The sequence below is a fragment of the Lagopus leucura genome, unplaced genomic scaffold (genome assembly GCF_019238085.1).
Source record: "Lagopus leucura isolate 7727_CA_CO unplaced genomic scaffold, USGS_WTPT01 145-16_obj-0_obj, whole genome shotgun sequence".
Classification (NCBI taxonomy): Eukaryota; Metazoa; Chordata; class Aves; order Galliformes; family Phasianidae; genus Lagopus; species Lagopus leucura.
In genome coordinates this window covers 22961-46521 of record NW_024966568.1, presented here as the reverse complement: position 1 = coordinate 46521, position 23561 = coordinate 22961, and the positions used below count along the sequence as shown (strand labels likewise).

Sequence of the window (23561 nt, the reverse complement as noted above, 5' to 3'; positions counted from 1 at the left end):
GCTGCCGTTGACGCTAAGCAGTAAAGAAACTGGCAACTAAAAATAAGAAAAAGCTTTAATGTTTGACTGTAAATCAATCATTGCGCAGCATAATTAAATGAGATAAATTCAAATAAATACTCGTACAGCTCAACACACCTCAAAAGCAAAGCAGCCTCTAAAGGAATGAAGTTTGTTTTTGTCTTTTGGTGCTATAAGTCCCACGTCAGCAGCACTCCGCAGTTTTCCTTGGGAAAATTACTATTCAAGTATGAACCTTCATCTCCAGCATCTGGATTGCAGAGCTGGAGGCGGTTTGGTAAACACAGAACAAGGAAAGAGAGCAGCTGCTTGCCAACAGCTTTCCAGCACCAGCAAGCAGCTCTTCCCAGCCACTTATCTTCTCTGCATTTAAAACATTTTGTCTGTCAAGTAATGCTTTATTTCATGCTTCACATCAACCCTGTGTTTGCCTCTGAGTCGTCACAATAGGCTGCAAGGTAGATAAGCATCATTTTATACTTCAGAGGCAGGGATGAAATCAACCCAAACGTAAAGGCAAAGCTCCCCACCGAGGCTGCACAAACACAGCATCATCAGGGCTAGGATGGCACCACAGGAGATCCAGACCCGTAGTTAATTAACTCTACGTTGTTTTTAATTACTAAGACTGCCCTACAGTTTACAGTTCCCACTTAATGCCTAAAAAAAAGGCTTACTGAAGCCAGCTGGAAACAGAGGAGCTACATTCAGGAGAGGCACACCAGGACATCAAGCTCTATAGGTGAGCGTGCACTGGTACTGCTCAGAGCAAGAAATGGAGCATGGAAATCAGCAGTCTCTCATCAAGCAGACTCAGGGCTCACCTGAGTTGCACACCCAAGCTTCGCTGCCCAGCCAGTTTCAGGGAGTAGAGCCTTCTCCTCAACACAAAGTGCTGTTTGAACCTTGTAGGGAATCCAGCAAATGTTGTTCCCACCTGAACGTTACTCAACAGGTTTCACTTTTGCAACAAATAAGGCCGTAGCTTTCTTCAGGAATTCTTCTCTGCTCATAGTGGTGCTGAGCTTCCTCTCCTGCAGTGCCCGGTCCATGGCCAAGGCCAAGCAGTCTGGCCCCAACCTGGAGCCTGCCTCCAGATAACGGACAGGCACAGAGATGCCACTGGCTCCCAGTGCCTCCTCCAATGTACACAGGACAGCTTGGCAGACACTTTTGTCTGCCACACCGGCACCGTTATCCAGGACATCATACAGCATCCGTGCCTTGGTCACAAATTCCAGCAGCACAAAGCAGGTGAGGACGCCGTAACGGAAGACATCGAAGGGCACAGCCTCGTGGTCCCGGCACTGCACCCTCTGCAGCAACGCAGCAGCCACCTCCTGGGGTGCGTCCCCGTGCTGACAGATGCGCCGCAGCAGCTCGCTGTACAGCCGCCCATCCACGCCCAGCCTCCGCCGCCGCCCGCCGGCCCCCAGCACCTCATAGGCCGTGCTGATGTTGTTGTTGAACGCCGCCCTGCCGCCACACGGGAAAAAACATAACCTCAACACCGCAGCCGCCTTACGGCCCCCCTCTCTCGGGACTACAACTCCCAGCGTGCCCCGCGCGCCCGGCACGAGACAAGTAAGGCGCCGCTGCCGCGGGGCACGCCGGGAGCCGTAGTCCCCCGCCCGCTCCCCGTCGCCTCTGGTCCGCACCTGTGGGAGTGGTGAGCCAAGCGCACGTACCACAGCGCCCGGGACAGGCGCTGCATCGGCCCCGAGAGTTCTGCGGCCGCCTCGGCCGCTGCGCCGGAGCTGCCCAGCACCAACCGCTCGAAGTAGTCGGCCAAAAAGGAGACGGGCTCTTCAGGCCGCGCCTCCAGCACCTTCAGCAGCGCCTCCCGCACCATGGCGGTGACGTCAGCTTGCAGCAGGAATTCCTCCTCGTCCCCCAGCCCGCTGCTCGCCGCCGCGGTCGGGGTGGCCTCCGCCGCCCGCCGCTTCTCGTACGTCGCCATCTTAGCTGCAGGCGGCGAAGGCGGGACCCAGCCATCTTGGTGCGCCGCCATTCCGCTGAAGCGGGAACCACCTGTGCCGCCATCTTGAATACTGGCAGCCAATCCGTGGGCGAGGAGGCCGTTGGGTCTGCCCCCATTATTGCCCGGCTCATCCAATCAGCGGGTGGACAGTGGTTGCCATGGTGCCGAGAGCCGCCATTGAGCGAGGCCGCAAGCCGCCATCTTGAGCATGGGCAAGGAGCCGCGGCTCTGTGAGGTGCAGCAAATGCGGGGCTCCTTAACGGGCAACGCGCCCCGCAGCACTGCTAGGGGACCAGAGCCACGTGGGGACCGAGTCAGAGCATAAACACAAATAAAGCACTTTTATTGAAAGTCATGCTGTTGTTACGCACACCCACCCAGCACCACGCATCCGTCCCCACCTCCTGCTCCTGCTGCACCGAGTGTCTGCCGTGCTCTGGGATTCACTGTGAGCTGCAGGCCCAGGCCAGCACAGCCCCATCCATCCCAGCCCCGCTCATCCCTCACAGCCTCATTCACTGGCCAGGCAGCAGCAGCCTCAGCCATGGGTCAGACTCCTCTTTGCCAGCCCTGCTCACACACACCACGCACACGGAACTCTCAGTGCCCACCGATGTAAAGGAGTGCAGCAGCAGCTCAGCCAGCTCCATGCTTGCAGCCCCTGGGCTGGAGCTGCTCCTTTTGGGGTCTGGCAGGGAGCAGCCCGCACCCTGCTGGCTCAGGTGGTCCTATGCTGAAGCTGGGCTGCCTGGCTCGTAGGTGCTCAGCATCCAGCATGAAAGAGGGATGGCAGGAGCTGATAGGAAGGAATGGAGCAGCTGTAGGAAGCTTCCACTCTTAGGACAGATTGTAGTGTGATTTAAATCGTTTCCATAGGCGACGAGATATGATACCAGTCACTATCAGTCCCAGGAGTGAGAACGCTGTGCCCATGGCTATGGGAGGGATGGAGCTGGATGTATCTGCAAAGACACGAGAAGGACATGGGCTTGCAGGCCCACCTCCCCTGCCTGAAGCTCCCCAGCTTTGAGCATATCAATGGTAGGATTGGAAGAGCCCTCACAGCCCCACAGCCCCTCTGCCATAGGCTGGGGTGCCCCCCACCAGCTCATGTTGCCCAGGGCCCCATCCATGGCCTCGGGCACCTCCAGGTTCTCACCACCTCTTGGTAAAGCATATCTCACCTAAAATTCCTCTCTTTTGATTTAAAGCCATTCCCCCTTGTCCTATCACTACCTCCCCCTGTATAAAGTCACTCTCTTGTTTATCAGCTCCCCTAATGCACCAGAGAGCTGCAGTGAGTGTAACACCCAGCATGGCTGCAGCAGCCCGCAAGGGATGCATGCAGGGGGGACAGATGGGGGCTGCAGACCCCCTACTCACCATCAGAGACCACCAGCTGCATGCTGACTGCTTGTGCATGGCGGCCCAGCAGGATGCACTGATAGTGGCCTTGGTGATGGGGCTCAGCCCGGTCCAACCAGAGCGTGGAACCATTGCCTGCTGCCTCCTCCCGGTACTGGGACAGAGCCACAGGGGTGTGCAGCCAACGGACGGAGGCATTTTGGGTACACTGTGCCTGGCACTCAATGCGCAGAGCTCTGCCTCGTATCCCATTGGGAGGCAGCGACCAGATCTGCAGGCTGCAGGTAGGTGTTGTTACGTGGGAGCCTGGGCTGCTGCCACCCACAGCTGCTCCCTGTGTGGCTGCAGGGCTCACAGTGCCCGTGCTGGGGGCTGAGGTGCCGTCCAGATACAGCGATGCTGTGCCCACTGCAGGGCCCTGATGATGCTTGGGTAGGGTGGGTTTGGATGCAGCAGCCCACTCTGTGGGGGTCTCAGGTCTCCATGACACAGCATTCAGGGCTTTGCTGGGCTCGTGTGGCTCTGGGGATGGCACTGTTGTGGCTGCAGGCTCAGTGATGCTGTGGATCACCGTTGTGGTCATTGTGGTGTGGGGGCTCACTGTGGATGTGGCCATGGCTGTTGGCTGCTCCGTAACAGCTGTGAAAACAGAGGATCATAAGCAGCCTCAGAGGCAGATGTGGCACATTGTCCCCAGGGAGCGATAGCCACCTCTGCCCATCCTACACAAGCACAGCAGCCCCAGAGCAGGGATCAGCACCAGTCAGCATGGCACCAGGGACAGGAGGTTCACAGCACAGCACAAGAAGGGAAAGCTGTTATCCTTCCTGCTTCAAGCAATGCCAGACAGCGGAGGAGGGCTCCAGCAGTGGGAGCATTGTAAGACCCCGGCTTCCCAGCTCCATCCTTGGTACTCACCCCTACTGCTCACAGGAATGGATGCTACACGGGTGAAGGTCTTTGACCCAATTGTCAACGCCAGCTCGCACCTGAACACAACCCCTTCTGTGACGTCCTCTCCTGACACCTGCACTGTGGTCACAACATCAAACAGTCCCTCATCGGTCTCTGTTTCTTCAAATTCATCCATCAGCAATTTTTCCTCCCGGTACCAGGCGAGCTGCAGCTCTATGATGGGATACACGTGCAAAGCTGAGCAGTGCAGGGTGGATGGCTGCCCCGGTATCAGTGCTTGGTCCACACTGATCTGCAGCACCTCTGGGAGAGCTGCAAGAGAAACAGCCACGGGAAGCCGTGAATCTCCAGGGAACGACAGGACTTTGCAGGGGGAGCCCCCAAGAGAAGTGGTGGGGATGCTTACAGTAGACCTTCAGGACGGCAGTGTTCTGGTAGCTGTTCTCACCGCAGGTGCCCTGGCAGATCTTGATGCCCTCTGTGGCCACTTTGACGCTGCTGATCTTCAGGATGCTGTGGGTGAGGAGGGTGTCGATGCTGCCCAGGTTGGTGTCCAGCCCTTTCCACTGCACTGTGCCGCCTGGGCAGGCCAGTGAGCAGTTCAGCTGCACTGCGTCCCCGTACTGCACCACTGGCTCCTTTGGCACCACCACCAGTTTGTTGGTCGGCCGCCCTGTGTGAAGGAGAAGGGACTGTGGGGGTCAGAGGAGGGGACAAACACCAAGAAACAAAGCAAACAGGATTTTGGTTTAGTCACACTCAGGCACCACCCAGCTCTTTTCTCACCACCACCACAAGGGGCACAGATTAATAGCGACGATTCATTCAAGCCAATGTTTCCCTGGCAAAATCCAGCCAGGATCTGCCAAATAGCAGGCATCACCTCCTGATTGTACACCTTACCACCAAGACTTTCCAGCTATTTTGTTGGAAATGACCCCGCAAACATCTTTTTCCCTGCAGTTTTCACTGTTCACCAGTGCTGCTGCTCACCTGGCAGCAGGTTAGTGCACTGGAACAGGGATGTATATGGCATCATTCACACGCCAGCCATGGGCTCCACCATAATGGGCACAGAGCTGAGGAGCAAGGAGAAGGAGCACCAAAAGCAGCACACAGAGCAAAAGCACAGGGATCTCAGTGTGCAGCCTGGGTGAGGGATCAGGCACTCACCACTACAGCCCCACAGCAAGCTGATGAAGAGGAGAGGAGCCAATTCCATCACCCACGGAGCTGGCCGCAGTGCAGAACAGCAGCAAAGTGTGGTTTTCCTTCCTTCCCTCTTGCTTGGAGTGAGTGCTGCTGACTGGGGCTTTCCTCTTCTGGTTGCCAGCCCCGTTCTCAGCCCTTTTTAATACCCTGTAAGATCCGCCCCTGTGAGAAACATCCTGGGGCCCCACCACCTTCCCCTCAGTGGGGGTATTTCCAGAAAGGGTTTCTCATTTGACTTTGTGTTCAGTGCTTGCCCAGTTACACGGCTCTGTGCCTATGGGATCCCCCGACCCCGAGGCTCCCCACAGGGCTGCAGGGCTCCCATTGCCTCTCACCCCATGACAGCCCCACTCAGATCAGGACTCGGTCCCATCCCAGCTTCCTCTCCGCTCCACCTGGCCTGGGTGAGCAAAGCTGCCTGGATACCACATCTTCCAGAAAGCAGAATATCCCTCAATGACAGGGGTTTGAATCCTTCTATCAAAGAGATTGAGAGCAATAGGAGGGCAGGCTGCCTCTTCTACCTCTTTATCTCCTACCAGCTCACCCACGGATACTTCTCAGGGCATCTCCCCATCACTCCCCCACCAAATGCACACTATGCAGCCCTCTGCCCTCTCTCCAAGGCAAACTGTCTGGAACCAACAGCTGCAGAGAGCATTTGCAGGGATAAAAGCAGGTATCCCCTTGGTAGGGCTGTCTGCCCCACATCATGCTGCCCCAAGGCATGGCCACACAGCCACTCTCCATGTCTGGCATCACCACCTTATTCCCACACCCAGCTCTCAGGAGATAGCTGGCTTCATTCTGGCTCATCATACCCCATCACTGTACTTGGCTTGAGGAAGCAGCCAAAGGGTTGAGGGAAGGGATGCATGATTCCCCACACCTCCTCCCATCAGGAGCTGCTTCCCATACGGGAACATTCCTGAGAAAGCAGCTCCGTTTGGAATCCCAGGTAATTAACTGTCAGACAGGGCAGGGGAAGAGCTCTGTAAACAACTGCCACTCAAATGTGCACATTCAGCTGAAATCAGGCTGATTAATGGCTGCAGGGTTTTGTTCCGTCCATCCTGTGTTAACGGAGCCACTTCCCGGAGTTTCCAGCAGCCACTGCAGTCTGGCCATGGGGCCCTGACCCAGCCCTGCTGCGGAAATGCCCAGGTCTCCTCCATGGGATAAGGCTCTGGATGGGCCAAGCTCTTCCCAGCAGTGAGCTCAGGGTCTCCTCCTCGCTCCCACCCTCGCAGCTCAAACCTCAAAGCACCTGCGTGCCCTAAATCCATCATCCATCTCCCCTTGGCTCCCTGCGGCCAGATTTTCATCCCCGAGCATCCCATCACCCCACAGTTTGTTCAGTCTTTCTCTTCAATGGATTTTATCCTTAAATATTGCAAGAGCACGCAGGTGATGCTTCTATTCCAGTACTTGATCCAGTGGTCGGCAGCCCTGCCTGCAGCAGGAGTTTGGAACTTCAACCTCGAGGTCCCTTCCAACCCAAGCCATTCTATGAAAGACCACACGTGGGGCAGCTGGCAAAGCCCAAATCCTTCTGAAGTTTACCGTTAAGCATCAGACTGAGAGTCTGAATTGTCTTTAAACTCTTTCAGAGATGGAAAACACCAAAACGTGCTACCAAACAACAAAACCTACAAACGCAGTGCTGGAGTTCAAGGTTGGACTGGTGATGTACACCATTTCCTTTTCCCTCCAGCACACTGATGCTGAGAACAGCTGAGGGTCTTTTTTTCCCTTCAGACAACAGTAGCAAAAACTTACATAATAAGCTCAAAAGTCCAGAGGAAATAAATACAAAATGCAACATCGTTTATAATAGAGGGCTCGTATTTCCAGCTCATTACAGAGCACTGGCCATCCATCAAAGGCCCTGATTTGGATTTGTTTATGCTACTTGTGATTACATTGTTCACATTAGTATGATCCTGAAAACCCCACTTGAATGGGTAAGATAAGATCTAAATGAAGCCTGCCTGGAAATGAGGGCAGCAGGTTGGGATGCTGACAGCTGCATGCTGCAGCCCCCATGGGGATGCTGGTGCACAGGGAATGGCTGCTGTGCATGGAGCTGAACTGCAGACAGCCATCCCAGCTTGCACAACCTCCACATTATACCTGGTACCATCAATGTTACCTTGGACATGCAGCCTGGAGGTCTCTTTCTTGTTGGGTGAGTAAGGCGAGCAGCAGAAGCTCAGCTCGGCGTGTTTTACCTTCAGGCACCAAAGCAGTGAGAGCTGTGAAGCTGTTCTAATGCTCCCATGAAAATCCAGACAGATGGTTCCAGAATCAGGTTGAATGTGAATTGGTTTCATGTACTTTTCATTCTAGAACACAAGTTTGGAAGAAACTGGTGAAAACCAACAACCAGATGGATTTGTGCCCTGTACAGAACCTGACGTGTGGACTCCAGCCCCAACCAGTCACCAGAGACCATCCAGAAATACACACAGCCTCCAAAAGCCCCAAATCCATCTTGTAACAGATCAGAAGAGAGAGCTTCAACGCAACAGGAATGCAGCAGTTTAATAAATAATCCATCAGAGGAGAGATTAGCCAGTGCTAAACACAACTGGAACCGAAATAAATACATTTCAATGTTAACTTAAAAAGAGATACAGAAATGCACACCATAGTAAACTTAGAGCCGTTCTCCAACGAACGTGGGCTTGCTGTGTGCCCACACTTCAATGATGACCGCAGCAATTCAAGTGCCAATGGAAGAAGAAAAACAAAGTTCAAAGTGATTCCTTTGCAAAGGTAACGGCAAAAGGGCAGGCGGTGGCTTTAATGCATTCAGTTTCTCTAATGCAACAAGGGCAGCTTTATAAACTCACTCGAACTGCTGCTGTTCACGTTGGAGCTGCAGAGGAAAGGCAGCTGAGCTCATTCTTTCACTGTATGCTTGGGGCATTGCTGTTCACCAACCCAAAGTGTAACTCAGTGCACGACGCCGATGCTGATAGTGGCCAGGCTCAGGCATCACACAGCAAATCAATGGGATTGACAGAAAAGGCTCTTTTTACAAACAAAAAAAGTTGCATTTCCATAGAAAATAACAAAACTTGGCAACGCTAACTCAATGCTCTCTATAGGTTTTCCAGCCTCCACCACCGACGCTGCAGAATTACCAGCCCTTCAGAATTAGGCACATTCTTCATTCAGGTCCAGTAATCTGGGCTCGAGGCAGTGTCTCTCACATAAAGGCAGAATGGTGGATCACATCCCTACGCCTACCAGGGAGAGAGGGGTTCCAGCAGGGCCAAAAGCCCCCCACCCAACTGAGGGAACTCCAGAACAAATCCCTGTCTGCTTCCAGTGCCCATAACAACAAGCAGCACCTGCAGGGAAGGCAAGAAGGCTTGCTGCCCTCCAGGCAACATCTGCACCCTCAGCACTGTGGGACTGGGAGCATCTCACACCCATCCCCACTGTGCCACCTCTGCCTGCATTGCAGACCCTGGCAGGTTGGGAAGTGACCTCGGTGGAATAAATTATCATACATAGGAAAGGACTTTGAAAAATATATCTATCTATATATTTTATATAATATAAATTAGGCTCGTCTTGGTTTTGTAACGTTCTGTTCTGTTTTAACCTGTGAAGCTTTTGAGTGTGAATGAGGTAACTATTCAGTGTTTAATTTCAATTCATTTGCATGTGAGGGACGGAACGACTTGAGTTCATTTTCATACAGTGCAAACAAATGAAGCACCAGATTTACCTGGTGAAGCTCCAGTCGAATAAAAGCTATTTCTGTAAGCAACACAGAGTTGGAATTGCTGCCTAGAAGTTAAAGTGAGGGGATTCACTTCAGGAAAGGTGTGTGCTGTGCATCCACAGTGCAACCCATCCCAAAAAGGTCTGGAAACATGGGGCAGAAAGAAAACTGGAGCCTCCACATGTTGCTGATACCTTCTCCAGTCCCACAGAGCTGCATAAGCCAACCCTCAGTGTCTGAGGCAGCTGCTCTCTGCATGGGCAATCAGCTGCTCTTACAGTTCTTATGACAGGATCTAAGTACCAGCCAAAGTTATTGGTAAACAAAAGATGAATTACTTCACTTAAATGCCCACCTCCACTAACTAACTGGTCCAGAAAAGTTGATAAACCAACAGGATGCTCTTCATTCAAGGCATTTTGGTCATTGCTGCACAGGAACAGCACCAAACACAGTTACCCATCTGCAAAGAACCAAGATATGAAGTGACAGTGATCCCTTTTGGTCTTTCTCCCTTAAATTACTCTCTTGAACCCACTGAGAAGTGATCCCCAAGAAGCTGTATGCATACCCCATGCTGAGATGGGACTGGTTTTTGGCCACTGTATCCACAATCCCCTTAGCAACAAGTTCCTTAAGTGCCCCCAGTTTGGTCTTTGCTTCCCCAGTGCCTTTATTTCTTCTCTCACTCATGCAATTGTTTCCTGCCCACTTCACTATCTCTATGTATCTCAAAACAACCAAGCCTTCCCCATATCTACCTCAGCTTCTCTCACAGCACTCAGAGTTTCTGTTTCTTCTCCTAAGCACAGCTGAACCCCGCAGAAGAGGCTGCAGTTTCATCCTTCAGCAACACAACAGCCTTCAGAAATGCTGCGTGGAATACAGACTTGCAGATTCAAAGCAATTGCAGCCCTCACCAGGCTCCTTTGGGCTGAGAAAAAACAAATCACGCTCGTTATCTGGTTTTAACATCAAGTTGGGAAGTGTCTGTGGAAAAATCAACATGCTTCATAGAAGTGCTCGACAGCTATTTCTCTGACCTCACTCTCAGGAAGCCAAGCTTTAACAGAGTGCTTAGCAGAGTTCACTTCTTTCTCCTGCCTCTTAAGAAGCTCTTTTCTAACCAACCTTTCCACTTCCAGAAGAAAATCCCCCCCCTCCCTCCCCCCCAGAATCCTTCTACCTACTTCCTATGGAGGTAGTGACAGACAGAAGTGTCACATCAGTGTAACAACAACAAAAAAAGCCAACACAAAAGCAACAGAAACCTCCATGAAAAACACCAGCGTTGACCACCTAAGCATCTGTAATTCGTATAATTGCTTTCCATCTGCCCATTCTCTCTCTTGTGAGCTCAGGACAGCATCAATTTCTTATCTAAGTAAGCATCACCTGGGCCAAAATGGACAAATTCACCTGATCCTCAAGATGGTGACTATGCTACCTGTTCTTCATCCACGCACACTTTTCACCTGCTGTGGTATTACAGTATGGGCTGCACAGTGCAGCCTCTCGGCCTCCCCCAGGCTGAGGTCAGCCAACTCAGCTGCAAACGGGATCAGCATCGAGGACCAATTATGTAAGGGGATGGGGGGAATGTAACAGATGCCTTGTTTTATTCTGGCTGGCACACGAGTTAGTTCACATTAGAACACAGACAATGCTAGCTCCTCAATTTTTCACTGACGAGTTGAGTATTTGGCAGGTCACACCATGAAGTTCAGTGTTCACAACAAGGGCAGGTTTGCTTTAAAGAAAGATCCCTTCATGCACAGCAGTTCTGTATCTCCCCTTTCCATCAGCACCAGACCATACAATGCCATTTTTGCACCAGCTGAGTATATTTGGCTTGAAGGGAAACCACTTCCCTTCTCGTGAGCTGCTCGTGGTACAGTCTTTCATCTCGCTCCTTCTTTGCCTCCCACCCTCTCTCCCCAAACCCCAACTAAGTCCATCTTTGATCTGGAGTTGAGACACAAGCCAGGTCCTTCTCTCCCAACCTCATACACTGCTGTCCTCAAGCAGGGGCTCCTTGCCATCCGAAGCTCCAGCCTGTGGGCTGTGGGTGTGGGTCTGGGCTCCATTACTGTGTTTTTTGTGGCTGCCTGATCTCAGAGTGAGGTTGTGTTCTGGAATGAACAAAGCCACCAGGAGCGACAGCAAGACAGAGCAAGCTCCAAACAGGAAAGGAGGCCCTGGGATAATGCTGCTCTGTAGGAAAACACAAAGGAATGGTTAATGCTGAAGGCAACGTCAGAAGAAGCACCCCAACAACTGAATGATAAAACTGAGCAGATTACCTCGTCTGTTGGGTTGGCCATGTTGGGTTTGGAGGCCTTACCCAAAGTTTCCACCTCGGCCATTTCGTTCAATTCCACGTGGAAGAGATAGAAGACAAAGCCATAGAGAGCTGGCCCCAGGCCATTACACAGACCCCGAATTCCAGTGATCATCCCCTGCACTACACCTGGGGACAGAGAATATTTGTGACCTGAGTGCTGCTAGAATGAACTTGCCCATGAAACAAGTAAGCAACTGAACTTACCCTGCTGGTCAGGGTCTGCATTCCTAGACACCATGGCACTGATGGCTGGGAAGGTGATGCTAGACATGGCAGCCACAGCCCCTGCTGCCCACATCATCCTTGGAGAGAAAGAGGAAGCAGTCAGCAGGGAGGCTCCCAAGGAGCTGCTATAAACCAGCACTGCACGTGGAGCAGCATCTCCCTCTGCTGGGGACAGAGACCTGTCACAGAGCCACGGAGGGAGAAGCCAAAGATGGGCAAATTCTTACCAAGGCTGCGATCCGAAGCCATACCAGGCAAGCTGCAGGATCTGGAAGCCTAGTCCCAGCAGGATGGTGTTTTTATTTCCTATTGAACGCATGAGAATTCCCAAGACTACTGTCTGGAAGTAAAAGAAAAACAAAGTAAGTGCAGAGAGACGACAACACACTGAAGAATAAGAGAACAGGAATCAGAGGGATTACTCTTGCTGCCATGAGATTGCTCTGCCACACACAGGCACTCCTCCATTCTGATCACATTCTCATAGAAACCAGCATGTCCCTTTTTATAGCAATCAGAGCATAATCTCTGATGTTTTACAGAGCAACCACTCCACAGTTTGTTGTTCCCTGACAACAGCTACACCCAGAGCAGACAAGAGATCTCAGGTAGCTGTAAGTGGCACTGATGGTATCTGAGTAGCCACGGGGATTCTGACAAGTCATTAATCCAAATTATCCGAAGTTTAGCATATGCCCATAACCTGACTCTCAGATCACAGGCAGAAATCAGTTCTCACCTGAGCCAGTATAGAGAGAATTCCAACAACACCAATAAACGCTGCCACAGTCTCTGAGGAAAAACCAATGACCTGTGAAAACAGCAAGAAGGGATTCTTCAGGCAAGAGATGTGCACCACGCAACAAACATCGCTCCATCAGTGCCACTAACATTTATTGACACTGCTTGTCAGCTCCTTAAATGTTAATCAACTGCACGTTCTGCTACCTGACTGGAATAAAACACAAAGTGATCAAGAGGCTCCCATATCTGTTTTTTTTAATTTTATTTTTAGGAAAGCTGGAACATGTCACTGTTTCTTATGGTTTCAGCTTCATTAAGCCATTGGCCAACATTAGTTTCCTATGGACATGCAGCTTAGAGAACATTTCTAGGCTGGGTTTGTGCATTCAGAGCCTTCCTTTGCTCACTGACCTGTCGCAGGTACAGGAAAAAACTGGAGTACTGGCCAGCTTCAGGAAGATAGGAGAGAAAGACAGTGATACAGATGAGCAGCACTGTAGAATCCTGACCCACTTTCCTCAAAGACTGTAAAAAAGAGGAGGGGGAAAAAAAGAAACCAAGTTAAAACCTGTTGCATACGGTGCAGGTAAACACAAGTGTTTAAGTTACCATCTCACATGCAAAAAGGGAATGCTTGGATAAGAGTACACTTGTTTACTCAGAACAGCCCTCTGTAAATGCCTTCTGTTCATAAACAGCAAATTCCCAGCATTCCAGGTGAAGATGTGAACGCTGCCACGGAGCACACCAGACAAGACACAAAATTACATCAATTTACACCTTAGAATGAGGAATTTTTGCTTTTCAGTTTCTTACATTCACAGCCAACTGCTTTTAATCCCAGCTTTTATTCCCTCAGGCTGCCAACATAATTCTCCAAGCAAGCAGAGGAGGTGAAACTCTGCAAAGCTCACAACCATCAGTAAGTCTTTAAAAAGCCAGGGACACACAAGACTTCTCCTGATACAACCCTACTGCTCAGTAAAGTAATTCATATTGCAGCAGGTAGAAACCATGGTGCACCTAGAAAGCTATGATCTTGTTGCTTATTGTGGTGGGATGATTCACAGAATACCAGATCCAAGAGACTCCTGGATCCACAACAGCTTTCTGGTTCAGGTATTGGATGGACTGACCAATGGTGATGGCACCCAGAGGGAACTTGATAAGCTCTCAAGGTGGAACATCATTGAGGTTCAACAAAGAAAAGTGTCAGGTTTTGCACTTGGCTCGGGGTAATGCCAGGTATGTAAGCTGGGAGAAGAACTCCCTGAGAGCAGCCCTTCCAACCCAAGCTATTGTATGATTCTCTGCTATTTAATACATCTGGCACATTGCCTCCAGAGATGCTCTTGCTTTAAGACTTTACATACGCAGCTACTCAGGTAAGAAAGCAGCTGTTACTTTTATACACATGCAGTCTGCTGTCAGTTAAACTGTATCTTTGCCAGCATTCATCTTGATCTTCTGTGGAATGCATCTTCCTTTTGAGAGAAAACAGCAGAACTACAGCACCCACAGATATCACCAGAGTGCAGAAAAACAGCAGCAAGATCACTTACAGCAAATGGATCTGCTTGTTCCCAAGAGATTGGAGCTCCCCAGGAGACAGGACGCATCTCTTCTGGCAGAGATTCTGGCACAGCCAGCAGGATGAAACCAATATCCAGCAAAGCAACACCTGAAGCTAGCACGACTACCAGTGTATCACCATAGGCTTGGGAAAGGTATGCACCAATTGCTGGGCTTGTGACCAGACTAGCAGCAAACGTGGCTGACACCTAGAAGCATAAGAGATGAATAACACAGCTTCTCCTGACCAGAGCTTATTTTCTCTCCCACGGTAACTGAAGGGTATTATATTGGAAGGAGACAATCCACGTGGACAGGGATTCTTGTACACAAGGATATGGCATGTTTGCTTGGTGCAATCCAGGCTGAGTTCTAGCAAAAGGCAATTAAAGCTATCCTAGCAGTTCATATTGGTTATGGTGCTTCCAGTAACTCCATAGGAAGGGCACAACCACAGGCTACCTGTATGCTCATGGTCTGAGCTTTTTAACTGTGCAAAGAAGCTGACAGACCAGGCTGATTTAAAGGCCAAGCAAGAATACAGCTGGAGCTCAGAAAACACAGAGATTAGCTTGCTCTCTCAGTGCTCAACATTAGCAAAGCTCATATCATCTTGTCACAGATACTGCCCTCAAGCTTGTTGTCTGTAAGACTCCCACCCTAATTTTACACCTGTCCTAACAGTCAGACTCCAAGTATTTCCTTCAATAGATGACCCTGTTACTAAGCTCCTTACCAGGCCATATGCTGTGCTGCGTTCATGCTCCTGTGTGATATCAGCAACGTAGGCAAAAATCACAGAGAAGGTGACAGCAAAGACTCCAGACATGGAAATGACAGCAAAATACCACCTGAAACAGATGTTACCAAAGGCAGAGTTAGAGACCAGCCACGTGGCAGAAGTTGAGTTACTCCCCCTGCCATATTCCTGCTCCAGTCCATCATATTTCACTGCATCATAAAGCACTCAGCAGCACTGAGCTGCAGGCTTGCAGCCTATGAAGTTTTATGATTTATTTTCCCCTTCTGTTATGGTTTATGTTTTACCAGGTGAAGCAATAAAGCTTTTCTTCCTGAAACTGAATCCTTTGGCGGAACTGGACAAGTAAATCAGTCTCTAGGCTGAGGAAAGGCCACATGGCCAGGCTCCTTGTTTACTGGACACTTCCACCTCATCTTTGAATGCAATACCAGCAAATCCTTCACTGCTGAGCTTCACACTCGCTCTTCTTCTCAGAGCCACTCAGTTTGAACAAGAACTCACCACGGACTGATCTTCATAAGGGGAATTGGTGCACATGTGAAGAAGACAGTGAGGAGGAGGAAGGATTTCCTGCCCCAGACATCAGAGAGAGCACCAATCAACGGGGCACTTAGAAAAGAAAGCAGACCCTGCAAAAGGCAGAAAAGATGACAATTTGACTGAGGGGTTTCTTTCTAATTATCAACAGCAAGAGCTTTTGGAGACAACATCTGAAGATAAAGAACCCATGCCTGTTTCCTACAAGCAGGCGACGTTACCAAAACGTAACAGTTCATTCAGTTGCTCACATTTTCAGTGAGGAGAACAAAATCCTTGAGCAGCTAAATGCTGCTAAATAATCCAACAGCTTCCCATTCTCTGCAGCTGCTCAGCCTGCAGCTGTGGTCTCCCCAGGCACCCCTGTGCAGCAGGGAGCTGCCCTGCCACTACCTAAAAAGAAGCTGGCACAGCTCTGTCACATCAACATCTGCTACAGATCTAGGGAAAGCTTTCTCTTTTACATGGAGACGAGTCAGACCTGATGAGAAACCAATGAAGCACAAATAAAACAGTTCAGTGCCTTTCAGTGCCTTTCAAAGCAGAGATAAGCAGGGAACAGACCTTAAGCATAGCAGGGAGCTCCAATACACAGCAAAGGGAACCCCTCTGATGCTATTTCTTGAGATCTTTTCTGCCAGAACTGTGGCCTAGCAACACATCTTGTCTCACTTCTGAGTCAGAACACCTGGCTATTGCTTTTGCAGTGGTTTTGCCTCACATTCTGCCCTGGGGATCTGGCCTAGTCACAGACTCCATTCACCACACTGCAGCACACTCTTTACTTTCTCTGATGAGAACCCACTAAGGCCAGACCAATTCCAGTTTTTCCTTACTGATAAGTTCAGATGTCATCGATTTCTTTTCTCCTCAATTTGGTTCCGTGGCTGATATCATAAAGATTCAGAATGCTTTCAGCTGAAATACATTTGTTACAGCTCCAAACAGATGCTAACAAGCAGCACACTGTTAATTCTTCTCAGTAAGGTCAACTACCCAAACTACCCAATTTTATGTCCTATCAATCCTTCATTTTCCATTAGGCTTGCTAGTGAGCAACCCAACATTAAATATGAACATCAAACACTGGCTGATCAGCAAATGTCATGGTTTGCCACTTCTTGCTTTGAACTCAGACTCAAATGCAAGCGAGGTACAGATTAGATTTCATTCCATGCAGCCATGAGAGCAGAAGGAACAGCCCTTACCTTGACTCCGTGAATCAGACCATTCATCAAGAATGTATGCTGAGGAAAAGTCTGGTGTAACACCTACAGGAGGAGAAATAAAAATAAAGCATGCTAGCAACTTGTACAGGGTTTCCATTCCTGCAGGCAACTGGTGGCTACAGATGGCTCTGAGAACACAACACAGGGAAAATGGGAAAGCAATCAGCATCTCAAGGCAAACCCTCAGCTACAGGAGGACGATCACTCACCGTCAGCATTGGAGTGGTTAGTAAACCCCAGGCAAAGAACTCCAGGAAAATCACCACCACTGCGTGGTACACGCTGGGCTCTCCAATCCCCTGTCGCTGCAAAACAAAGCTCCTAATTAAAGATATGCACACCCTGGTTTGGGATAAATACATTTGGTTGGGAGCTGAAATGTCAGCTCTGACCGAAGCTGTCCCCCCACCCAGGGTGACTCCCTCTGGTTCTACCAATCCTTACCTGTCCTACAAAGCCCATTGGTTTCTTTCTTTTCTTTCAAAGAGCATCTTTGATACCATTAAGCCTTCCCTAAAGACAACTGAACACATCACCCTTCCAAACCTCACCTTAAAGAGCTTTGACATGGACCCCCACTGCCTATTTGGACAGCAGTAGATGCAACAGCTCAGAAAAGGCTCCAGACTTTTGGAAAGGCGAATTTAGCCCTCAATGCTGACTCTGTTCAGCGCGATGGAAAAGGCAAATCCTTTAGATCAGCTTAAAAAGAAGCTTTGAAGAGTTTGCTTATCCTACTTTTAAGATCTCTCCCAGCACTTCTAAGGCAGCATTTGTTCAGCTGCCTGCCCAGAAGGTCATCTCCTGTCACACAGGACACATTTACAAAGTCATGAGCTCACAAGTAACACCAATCACGAGGAACGAGGGGAAAACCTCAGCTGAATTACACCAGAGAACTGCACAGGCCACACATTCAGTAGCACAATGCGCTCCCTTCCACAAGAAATCATTTCACCTGTTAGCAACAGAATGATTTCAACTCGACAGAAAGTCTCCTTAAAAGAAGAAATCAAGTTACCAGCAGAGCCAAGAGGCACCCAACCCTGCCCTAGGGAAACTCAAAGCAGTCAGTTTTACTGCACACAAGTGAGATGGCTGTTTGTAGCAGAGGAAGAAGGCCCAGGGTGGCACAAACCCACCTCGTTCCACTCACCTAACAATCTCTCTGCAGAAGGCAGCAGCCCCCTCTTGCTTTCATCTCCCCTCTTTGTGTTCTCTCAACCATTTCTATCGCAACTGAAACAAAACTAACAGCCCATCTCTTCACGCAGCAGATGCAGAAATCCACGTGGAACCTGTTCACAGCTTCCACCTATCAATCACCTCATTGCATTAATTACACTCATAGAATCACAGAATGGCCTGGGTTGAAAAGGACCACAATGATCATGCAGTTCCAACCCCCTGCTGTGTGCAGGTCACCAACCAGCAGCCCAGGCTGCCCAGAGCCACATCCAGCCTGGCCTTGAATGCTTCCAGGGATGAGGCATCCACAGCCTCCTTGGGCAACCTGTTCCACTCCTTAAGCAATAGAGAAAAACTCATCTTTGGAGTCACCCCACAAGGGTGCGCACCCCTCTTGGATACGCAGATATAAGATACAAAGAGATCACCAGGAGCCTGATGACCAGGAGCACAGGAAAGGCTCACTGCCACCCTTAAGAGACAGGTGTGCCTCTCTCTGAGCTGCCATTTACCAGACACTCTGCTGGAACTTCCATTCCAGGTACAGAGCAGCGATGCCTGGAGCTCCTCACACAACCCTCCAAACAAACAAACATTTCACCCAGACCCCAAGGCAAGTTTGCCAAATGATGACACCACAAACGGAATCACAGAACCATAGGGGTTGGAAGGGACCTCCTGAGATCATCGAATCCAACCTCCCTGCCAAAGCAGGCTCCCTACACCAGGAAACACCCCCAAATTTCCACACACACCCACAGGAACAGAACCCCCATAGGATCATCCCCTATGAAGACAGGCTGAAGGAGCTGGGCTTGTTCAGTCTGGAGAAGAAAAGGCTGCGGGGTGACCTCAGTGCAGCCTTTCAGTACCTAAAAGGAGCCTACAAACAGGAGGGGAATCAACTCTTGGAAAGGGGAGATAACAGCAGGACAAGGGGAAATGGTTTGAAGTTGAGGGAGGGGAGATTGAGGTTGGATGTCAGGGGGAAGTTCTTTGCTATGAGAGTGGTGAGGTGCTGGAACAGCTGCCCAGAGAGGCATCCCTGTCCATCCCTGGAGGTGTTCAAGGCCAGGTTGGATGGGGCCCTGGGCAGCCTGGGCTGGTGTTAAATGTGGAGGTTGGCAGCCCTGCATGTGGCAGGGGGTTGGAGATTCGTGATCTTTGAGGTCCATTCCAACCCTGGCCGTTCTGTGATTCTGTGATTAGAGGAGCAGCCGCGTCCATAGGAGGCTCAGAAAGGCAGAGCCGCTCCATCCCGTCCGAGACCCGGTCTGTGGAAGCAGCAGCTGCCGGTACAGCGGCCTGGAGACGCTTGACATCCAGCAGGACCGAGCCTCCCCGCCGCCCCGACCCCCTCAAAGCCACTCACGCCGGCCCCGTCCCGTATGACGATCTTCTTGGCCAGCAGGACGCTGCGGTTGAGCCGCTTCTTTTTCTTCTTCTCGCCGGTCATTGCGCCGTCAGGCCGCTGCCGTTCTCCTGCCTCCTCGGCTGCCCCATCCTCCCAGCGGTGGGTCGCGCCGAGCCCGGCTCGGACCCGCGCCCAACGGGTGGGGTCAGAGCGCAGAACCCGGTGCGGGGAGGCGGGAAAAGGCGGAGGATGGAACGGGGGAAGGCGGGCGGCCAGGCCCGGCCATGAGGCCCCTCCCGCCCCGCGGCCGCGCCCCCGTCGCCCGGACGATGGCGTTGACGGTCACTTCCGGCGCCCCGCTGTCGCGCGCTGAATCCTCGCGTCCCATTGGCTGTTCCGCTCGCCGCCTGCCGTCTCATTGGTTGGAAGGGGTAGAAGGGGCGGTGCTTCGCTTGAAGGTTTGTGAGGGGCGGTGTCGTGACGTCAGACAGCTGCCTGGAGGCGGCGCAAGGCACGATGGGATGCGCTGGGTCGGCGCAGCGTGCAATTAACCCGTGTTAATTAACGTTGGGCCTGGCGCTGCGCCCTTAATGGGCTGGTGTGCTGTAGGAGACACTTGGTGCCTTGGCAACACGAGTGCTGAGCAGGGGTTCAGTGCTTCCTGGAAGCTCCTGGGGCTGCCCCAAATCATAACCGCAGCATGGTTGGGTTGGAAGGGACCTGCAGCCCCTCCATGGGCTCAGTGCCCTTTCACCTCCAGCTCAGGGTGCCCACGGCTCACCCGTGGCTTTGGGCACCTTCACGGATGGGGCCTCACCGCCTCAAGGTGAAGGATTTCTCCCTTACATCCAACCTAAAGTTCTCATCTTTTAGCTTGAAGCCATCCCTTCTCATTCTATTGCTATCAAATAATCATTCTGCTGTGTGCCAACATCCCCTGGGCCTCCAAGACCACCTCACGGGTCCCTTCTGGCTCAGGATTCTGTGGTTTTGTGTCCCAGGGGCAGCCTGGGTTCTGCCTTGGTTTGCTCTGGGGGTTGGAGAAAGGAGTTCGAGCTCTGTGGCAGCCCCTATGAAAGATGAGTGCTGTCCCCAGCCCCCCATCCTCACATTAAAGTGCCAGATGGGCTGAAACCAAAGGGTTTGCCTTGGGGAGGCAGAGGGCAGCCCTGTCCAAACAGGGGACACTGCAGTTGCCTTCATCTGAGTGCTCAGCCCTGCCCCAGTGCTGCTGCAGCCCTGCACACCCGCAGCCATGACCAACTCTCCTATTTCACCAGGCTTGCTTTAATGTGTCCTGATGTGTCAGCACTTGGGGGGGGATTCATGTTTCAGGGAGGGCTCCTCTCTGCTGGCACAGCTTCGAAGCAAAGTGTCTTTTTGAAATGTCTTCCACTGCTTCTTTTGCTAGAGCCAAAGGGAAAACTTGCATCCTTTCTCAGGTGGGGGAAGCAGGGTCATAGCAGCCAGGTCCCAGCCCCCTCACCCCAAACCCACCACCAAATGGGGACATTGTGACAGCTGTGGCCACGGGCTCAGCACTGACAGACCTGTGCTTGCTTCAGCAACACTGCTTGTATGCGTGTGTTCCCTCTCCTAATTAATGCTTCATGGATTGGAGAGTCCTTGATGCTTATTCCCTTCATGCAGTGCCAGAGGTGCAAGGAGCTTCATTAGGCACAATTTAGAAAAGTTATGCAAATGCTGGGGAGCAGCATGGCAGGAGGCCAACATTGCTTGCCCTCCCTTCTCCTCGTCCATCCCTGGCTCTGTGGTGCTGGAACCACATGTGTCAAGGGCCACAGGAGTCTCTTGCACCATCTCAGCTAGAAATATGAAGAGATGCAACCTGGGGAGAGATGGAAGTCAGCCCCGTCTGCTCTGAGGCTGTTCGGTGGCTTGGGAGGTCCCCCAGCAGGGCAAGTGGATGCCCTGTCCTTGGAGGTGTTCAAGGCCAGGTTGGAAGGGGCCCTGGGCAGCCTGGTTTAGCATTAAACATGGAGGTTGGTGGCCCTGCATGTGGCAGGGGGGTTGGAGATTCATGATCCTTGAGGTCCCTTCCAACCCTGGCCATTCTGTGATTCTGTGAAGACCCTCACCATGGTGGGGTGATATAGGCTGCTTTGTTTAGCAATAGGGATCAGCACATTGGTTTAAGGACCAATATATTCTTTTAGCAAAAGGAATCAATGAGTGCTCATTCAAAAATGTTCCATTTCAACTTTGCTTGGTGGGTGAACAGCCTTGTTTTCTCTTAATTCTGCTTCACAAGAAGCACGGGGCTCCTAATGGACTGCTTACATTTCAGCAGGTGCAAAGAGGTTTTCCTTGGATTTTCACATATATTGTTTTGGAAGTTGCTCATTATGGCCTACGAGCAATGGAAAAACAGCTGAAGGTTGGCCAAAAGTCTCAGTGCTGGAACTGATGGTGGAAAAATAGGGAGAAAGTAAGTGGGCATACAACCACCCTAAATGCTACAGCATATGTCCAGAGGGATATTAACATATATTAATGAGTTCTTGGTAAAGAATGAATATGTATGTCAATGTGCTGCATATGCATGTCTTAACTGTTTAAATGTAGAACCTGAACTCTAAGAAAGTGCATTGGTTTGTCAAGTTGCCTGGTGTGTATTGAGGAATAAAGGAATGGCACTTCTTAACACTGCTCTGGGGTTAGAGAGTTTTCTTCCTGGATTTTGGATTGCAGTGGTGTGACAAGATGCTGCATCGTGCCAACAGAGGCTGTGATCTTTATCCCTGGAAGCTTTTCTTTGACTAATGATTAAAAGCAGATGAGGGAGGGGGGGGGGGGAGGAGGGCAGGGAAGCCCTTGCTGCGAAGCTAGCTCTCCAGAGCCTGAAACCAGCTGCTAATGAGATGAAAATGATCCATCAGGGACCTGTGCAAGACTGGGGAGCAGCCTGCGGGAGCTGGCAGCCATGCAGAAGAAGTGTGGGGGTCATGGAGAGATCGCTGGGGGGAGGATGGGCAACCAAAGGCTGTGAGACAGACATCTGCAGGCAGATCTGCACGAGAAGACTCACAGTTATTTGGCTGGTGTATGAAGGGGAGACACTGGGCTCGTGGGTTCTGCTTACTTGGAGGAATAAAAGAGAGATGGACTTTGCCAACCAGCCATGTGAAGAATGGCAGCATGGAGGGGGACTCAGTGCTGGGAACAAGGAGACACCAGAGCTTGTTTTTTTCTTACAGCAGGCACTTCTGCTTGCAGAATGCTCGCTGCTGCAATAACAAAATAAAACACTGCTCACTGAGATCCTTGCCTGGGATGATGTTATTGGCTTTGTGAGCATTTCTCACATGTGAGATGAAGTGATGGGGACAAAAAGCTGCCTGCATCAGGCAGGGCCTGCAGGGACCAACCACCCCCCACCCTGAACCTGGGCTGGATTTGCCCCATGGAGCTTGCAGGAGTCCAGCATGTTCCAGCACTTTGCAGCAGTTTAAAAACCAAAACAAGAAGGGCAGAGAGAGGCTAAGAGAAGCGGTTCCTAATATGGCAACAGCAAATGTATGTAATTCTATTACCCTGATTTATCGATTGCACTTAGAGCGATTACTGGCTTTCACCCCCATCATCTGCCAGGGAGAAGGAGACAGTGAAAAGAAGGCGAGATAAAGGCAGCTGTGCATTGTCCAGGGCACTGCAGGCCCCCAGGGAGGCTCCGGTTCTGTTTTGTGGGGCAGAGACCTGACCCCTCTGCAGCAGAGCGTCCCTCTCAGTCCTCATCCTTCGAAAGATGCTCAGCTGAAAGTGGAAAGGCAGAAATAAACAGCACCCAAGGGAGGATTTGAGGTGAGGAGGTGGCTCTGGGCTTGGTCCCCATTGTGTGAATCATGCTGGGAGCCCCCACAGTGGGTGCGATGCCTCATGAAGGCTGGCTTGGCCTCCTGCCCCTCTGCTCAGATGCTGTGGACGGATGCCAGGCTGGACAGGAGGTCTGAGTCCTTTGAATCCCTGAAAAAAACCAAAAAGCAGCAGCCCCAGGGCTGGAGGAGAGGAGTGTTACATGATTGTTTGAGGTCAGAAAGTCCCTTTAAGTGTGTCCGTCCATCCTCCCCCCCTCCCTCCAGCTTGCTGCAGATACTGGCAAAGAAGCAAGAAAATGATCGTGCTTTTTACTGCCCAAGCCCTCCAGGCAGATATAAACAAGTGGGAGCCAGATAAAATCAGAGTGGACAAGACCACTGGGTTGGGAGACATGGAAATAAGCCAGCCCCATTTTGTACAGCAAAGCCCCCCTGCAACCCACCAACTCCCAAGCAGCCCCAGGCACCCTGCAAATGCTTCTATTAATGGACTGGTAGAAAAAATGGAGAAAATGTCCCCGTTGCAGGTGAAGGCA

At 51.1% G+C, this 23561-nt stretch overlaps 3 protein-coding genes across 4 annotated transcripts; all 3 read right to left on the bottom strand.

Annotated features, from left to right (window-relative positions):
* Positions 1-37: 37 nt before the first annotated feature.
* Positions 38-2061, bottom strand: TPGS1 (tubulin polyglutamylase complex subunit 1). Its single transcript, XM_042893264.1, has 2 exons — positions 1680-2061; positions 38-1497 (listed from the first exon to the last, which is right to left on the bottom strand). Exons 1-2 carry the CDS (start codon positions 2030-2032, stop codon positions 966-968), a joined length of 885 nt encoding a protein of 294 aa, XP_042749198.1. The 5' UTR covers positions 2033-2061; the 3' UTR covers positions 38-965.
* Positions 2062-2359: 298 nt separating this feature from the next.
* On the bottom strand, positions 2360-7955 carry MADCAM1 (mucosal vascular addressin cell adhesion molecule 1). Its single transcript, XM_042893263.1, has 6 exons — positions 7647-7955; positions 5456-5641; positions 4689-4955; positions 4286-4594; positions 3386-4006; positions 2360-2964 (listed from the first exon to the last, which is right to left on the bottom strand). Exons 2-6 carry the CDS (start codon positions 5502-5504, stop codon positions 2840-2842), a joined length of 1371 nt encoding a protein of 456 aa, XP_042749197.1. The 5' UTR covers positions 5505-5641; positions 7647-7955; the 3' UTR covers positions 2360-2839.
* Positions 7956-8012: 57 nt separating this feature from the next.
* Positions 8013-19493, bottom strand: LOC122192642 (hippocampus abundant transcript 1 protein-like). 2 transcript variants are annotated; one of them, XM_042893261.1, is made up of 12 exons: positions 19208-19493; positions 16857-16952; positions 16627-16689; positions 15383-15510; positions 14855-14969; positions 14109-14327; positions 12958-13071; positions 12542-12613; positions 12030-12142; positions 11782-11879; positions 11537-11703; positions 8013-11447 (listed from the first exon to the last, which is right to left on the bottom strand). In XM_042893261.1, the coding sequence occupies exons 1-12, from the start codon at positions 19289-19291 to the stop codon at positions 11238-11240; spliced, it is 1479 nt and encodes a 492-aa protein (XP_042749195.1). In that variant the 5' UTR covers positions 19292-19493; the 3' UTR covers positions 8013-11237. The 2 variants fall into 2 exon arrangements, with proteins under 2 accessions (XP_042749195.1, XP_042749196.1); XM_042893262.1 differs by having other exon boundaries at positions 11220-11442.
* Between the last annotated feature and the right edge of the window lie 4068 nt (positions 19494-23561).

What these genes read in the sequence shown, in the direction of transcription:
- TPGS1 (XM_042893264.1), bottom strand. Translation starts at nt 2,032, where the DNA reads ATGGCGGCGCACCAAGATGGCTGGGTCCCGCCTTCGCCGCCTGCAGCT. An exon ending in TTGGCTCACCACTCCCACAG is followed by an intron (nt 1,498 to 1,679) that starts GTGCGGACCAGA and finishes GTGTGGCGGCAG; the next exon opens with GGCGGCGTTCAACAACAACA.
- MADCAM1 (XM_042893263.1), bottom strand. Translation starts at nt 5,504, where the DNA reads ATGGAATTGGCTCCTCTCCTCTTCATCAGCTTGCTGTGGGGCTGTAGT. An exon ending in TGCCGTCCTGAAGGTCTACT is followed by an intron (nt 4,595 to 4,688) that starts GTAAGCATCCCC and finishes TTTCTCTTGCAG; the next exon opens with CTCTCCCAGAGGTGCTGCAG. An exon ending in GCAGCTGGTGGTCTCTGATG is followed by an intron (nt 2,965 to 3,385) that starts GTGAGTAGGGGG and finishes GTGTCTTTGCAG; the next exon opens with ATACATCCAGCTCCATCCCT.
- LOC122192642 (XM_042893261.1), bottom strand. Translation starts at nt 19,291, where the DNA reads ATGACCGGCGAGAAGAAGAAAAAGAAGCGGCTCAACCGCAGCGTCCTG. An exon ending in GTCTGATTCACGGAGTCAAG is followed by an intron (nt 15,511 to 16,626) that starts GTAAGGGCTGTT and finishes TGCCTTTTGCAG; the next exon opens with GGTCTGCTTTCTTTTCTAAG. An exon ending in TTCTCTCTATACTGGCTCAG is followed by an intron (nt 12,143 to 12,541) that starts GTGAGAACTGAT and finishes TTTTACTTCCAG; the next exon opens with ACAGTAGTCTTGGGAATTCT.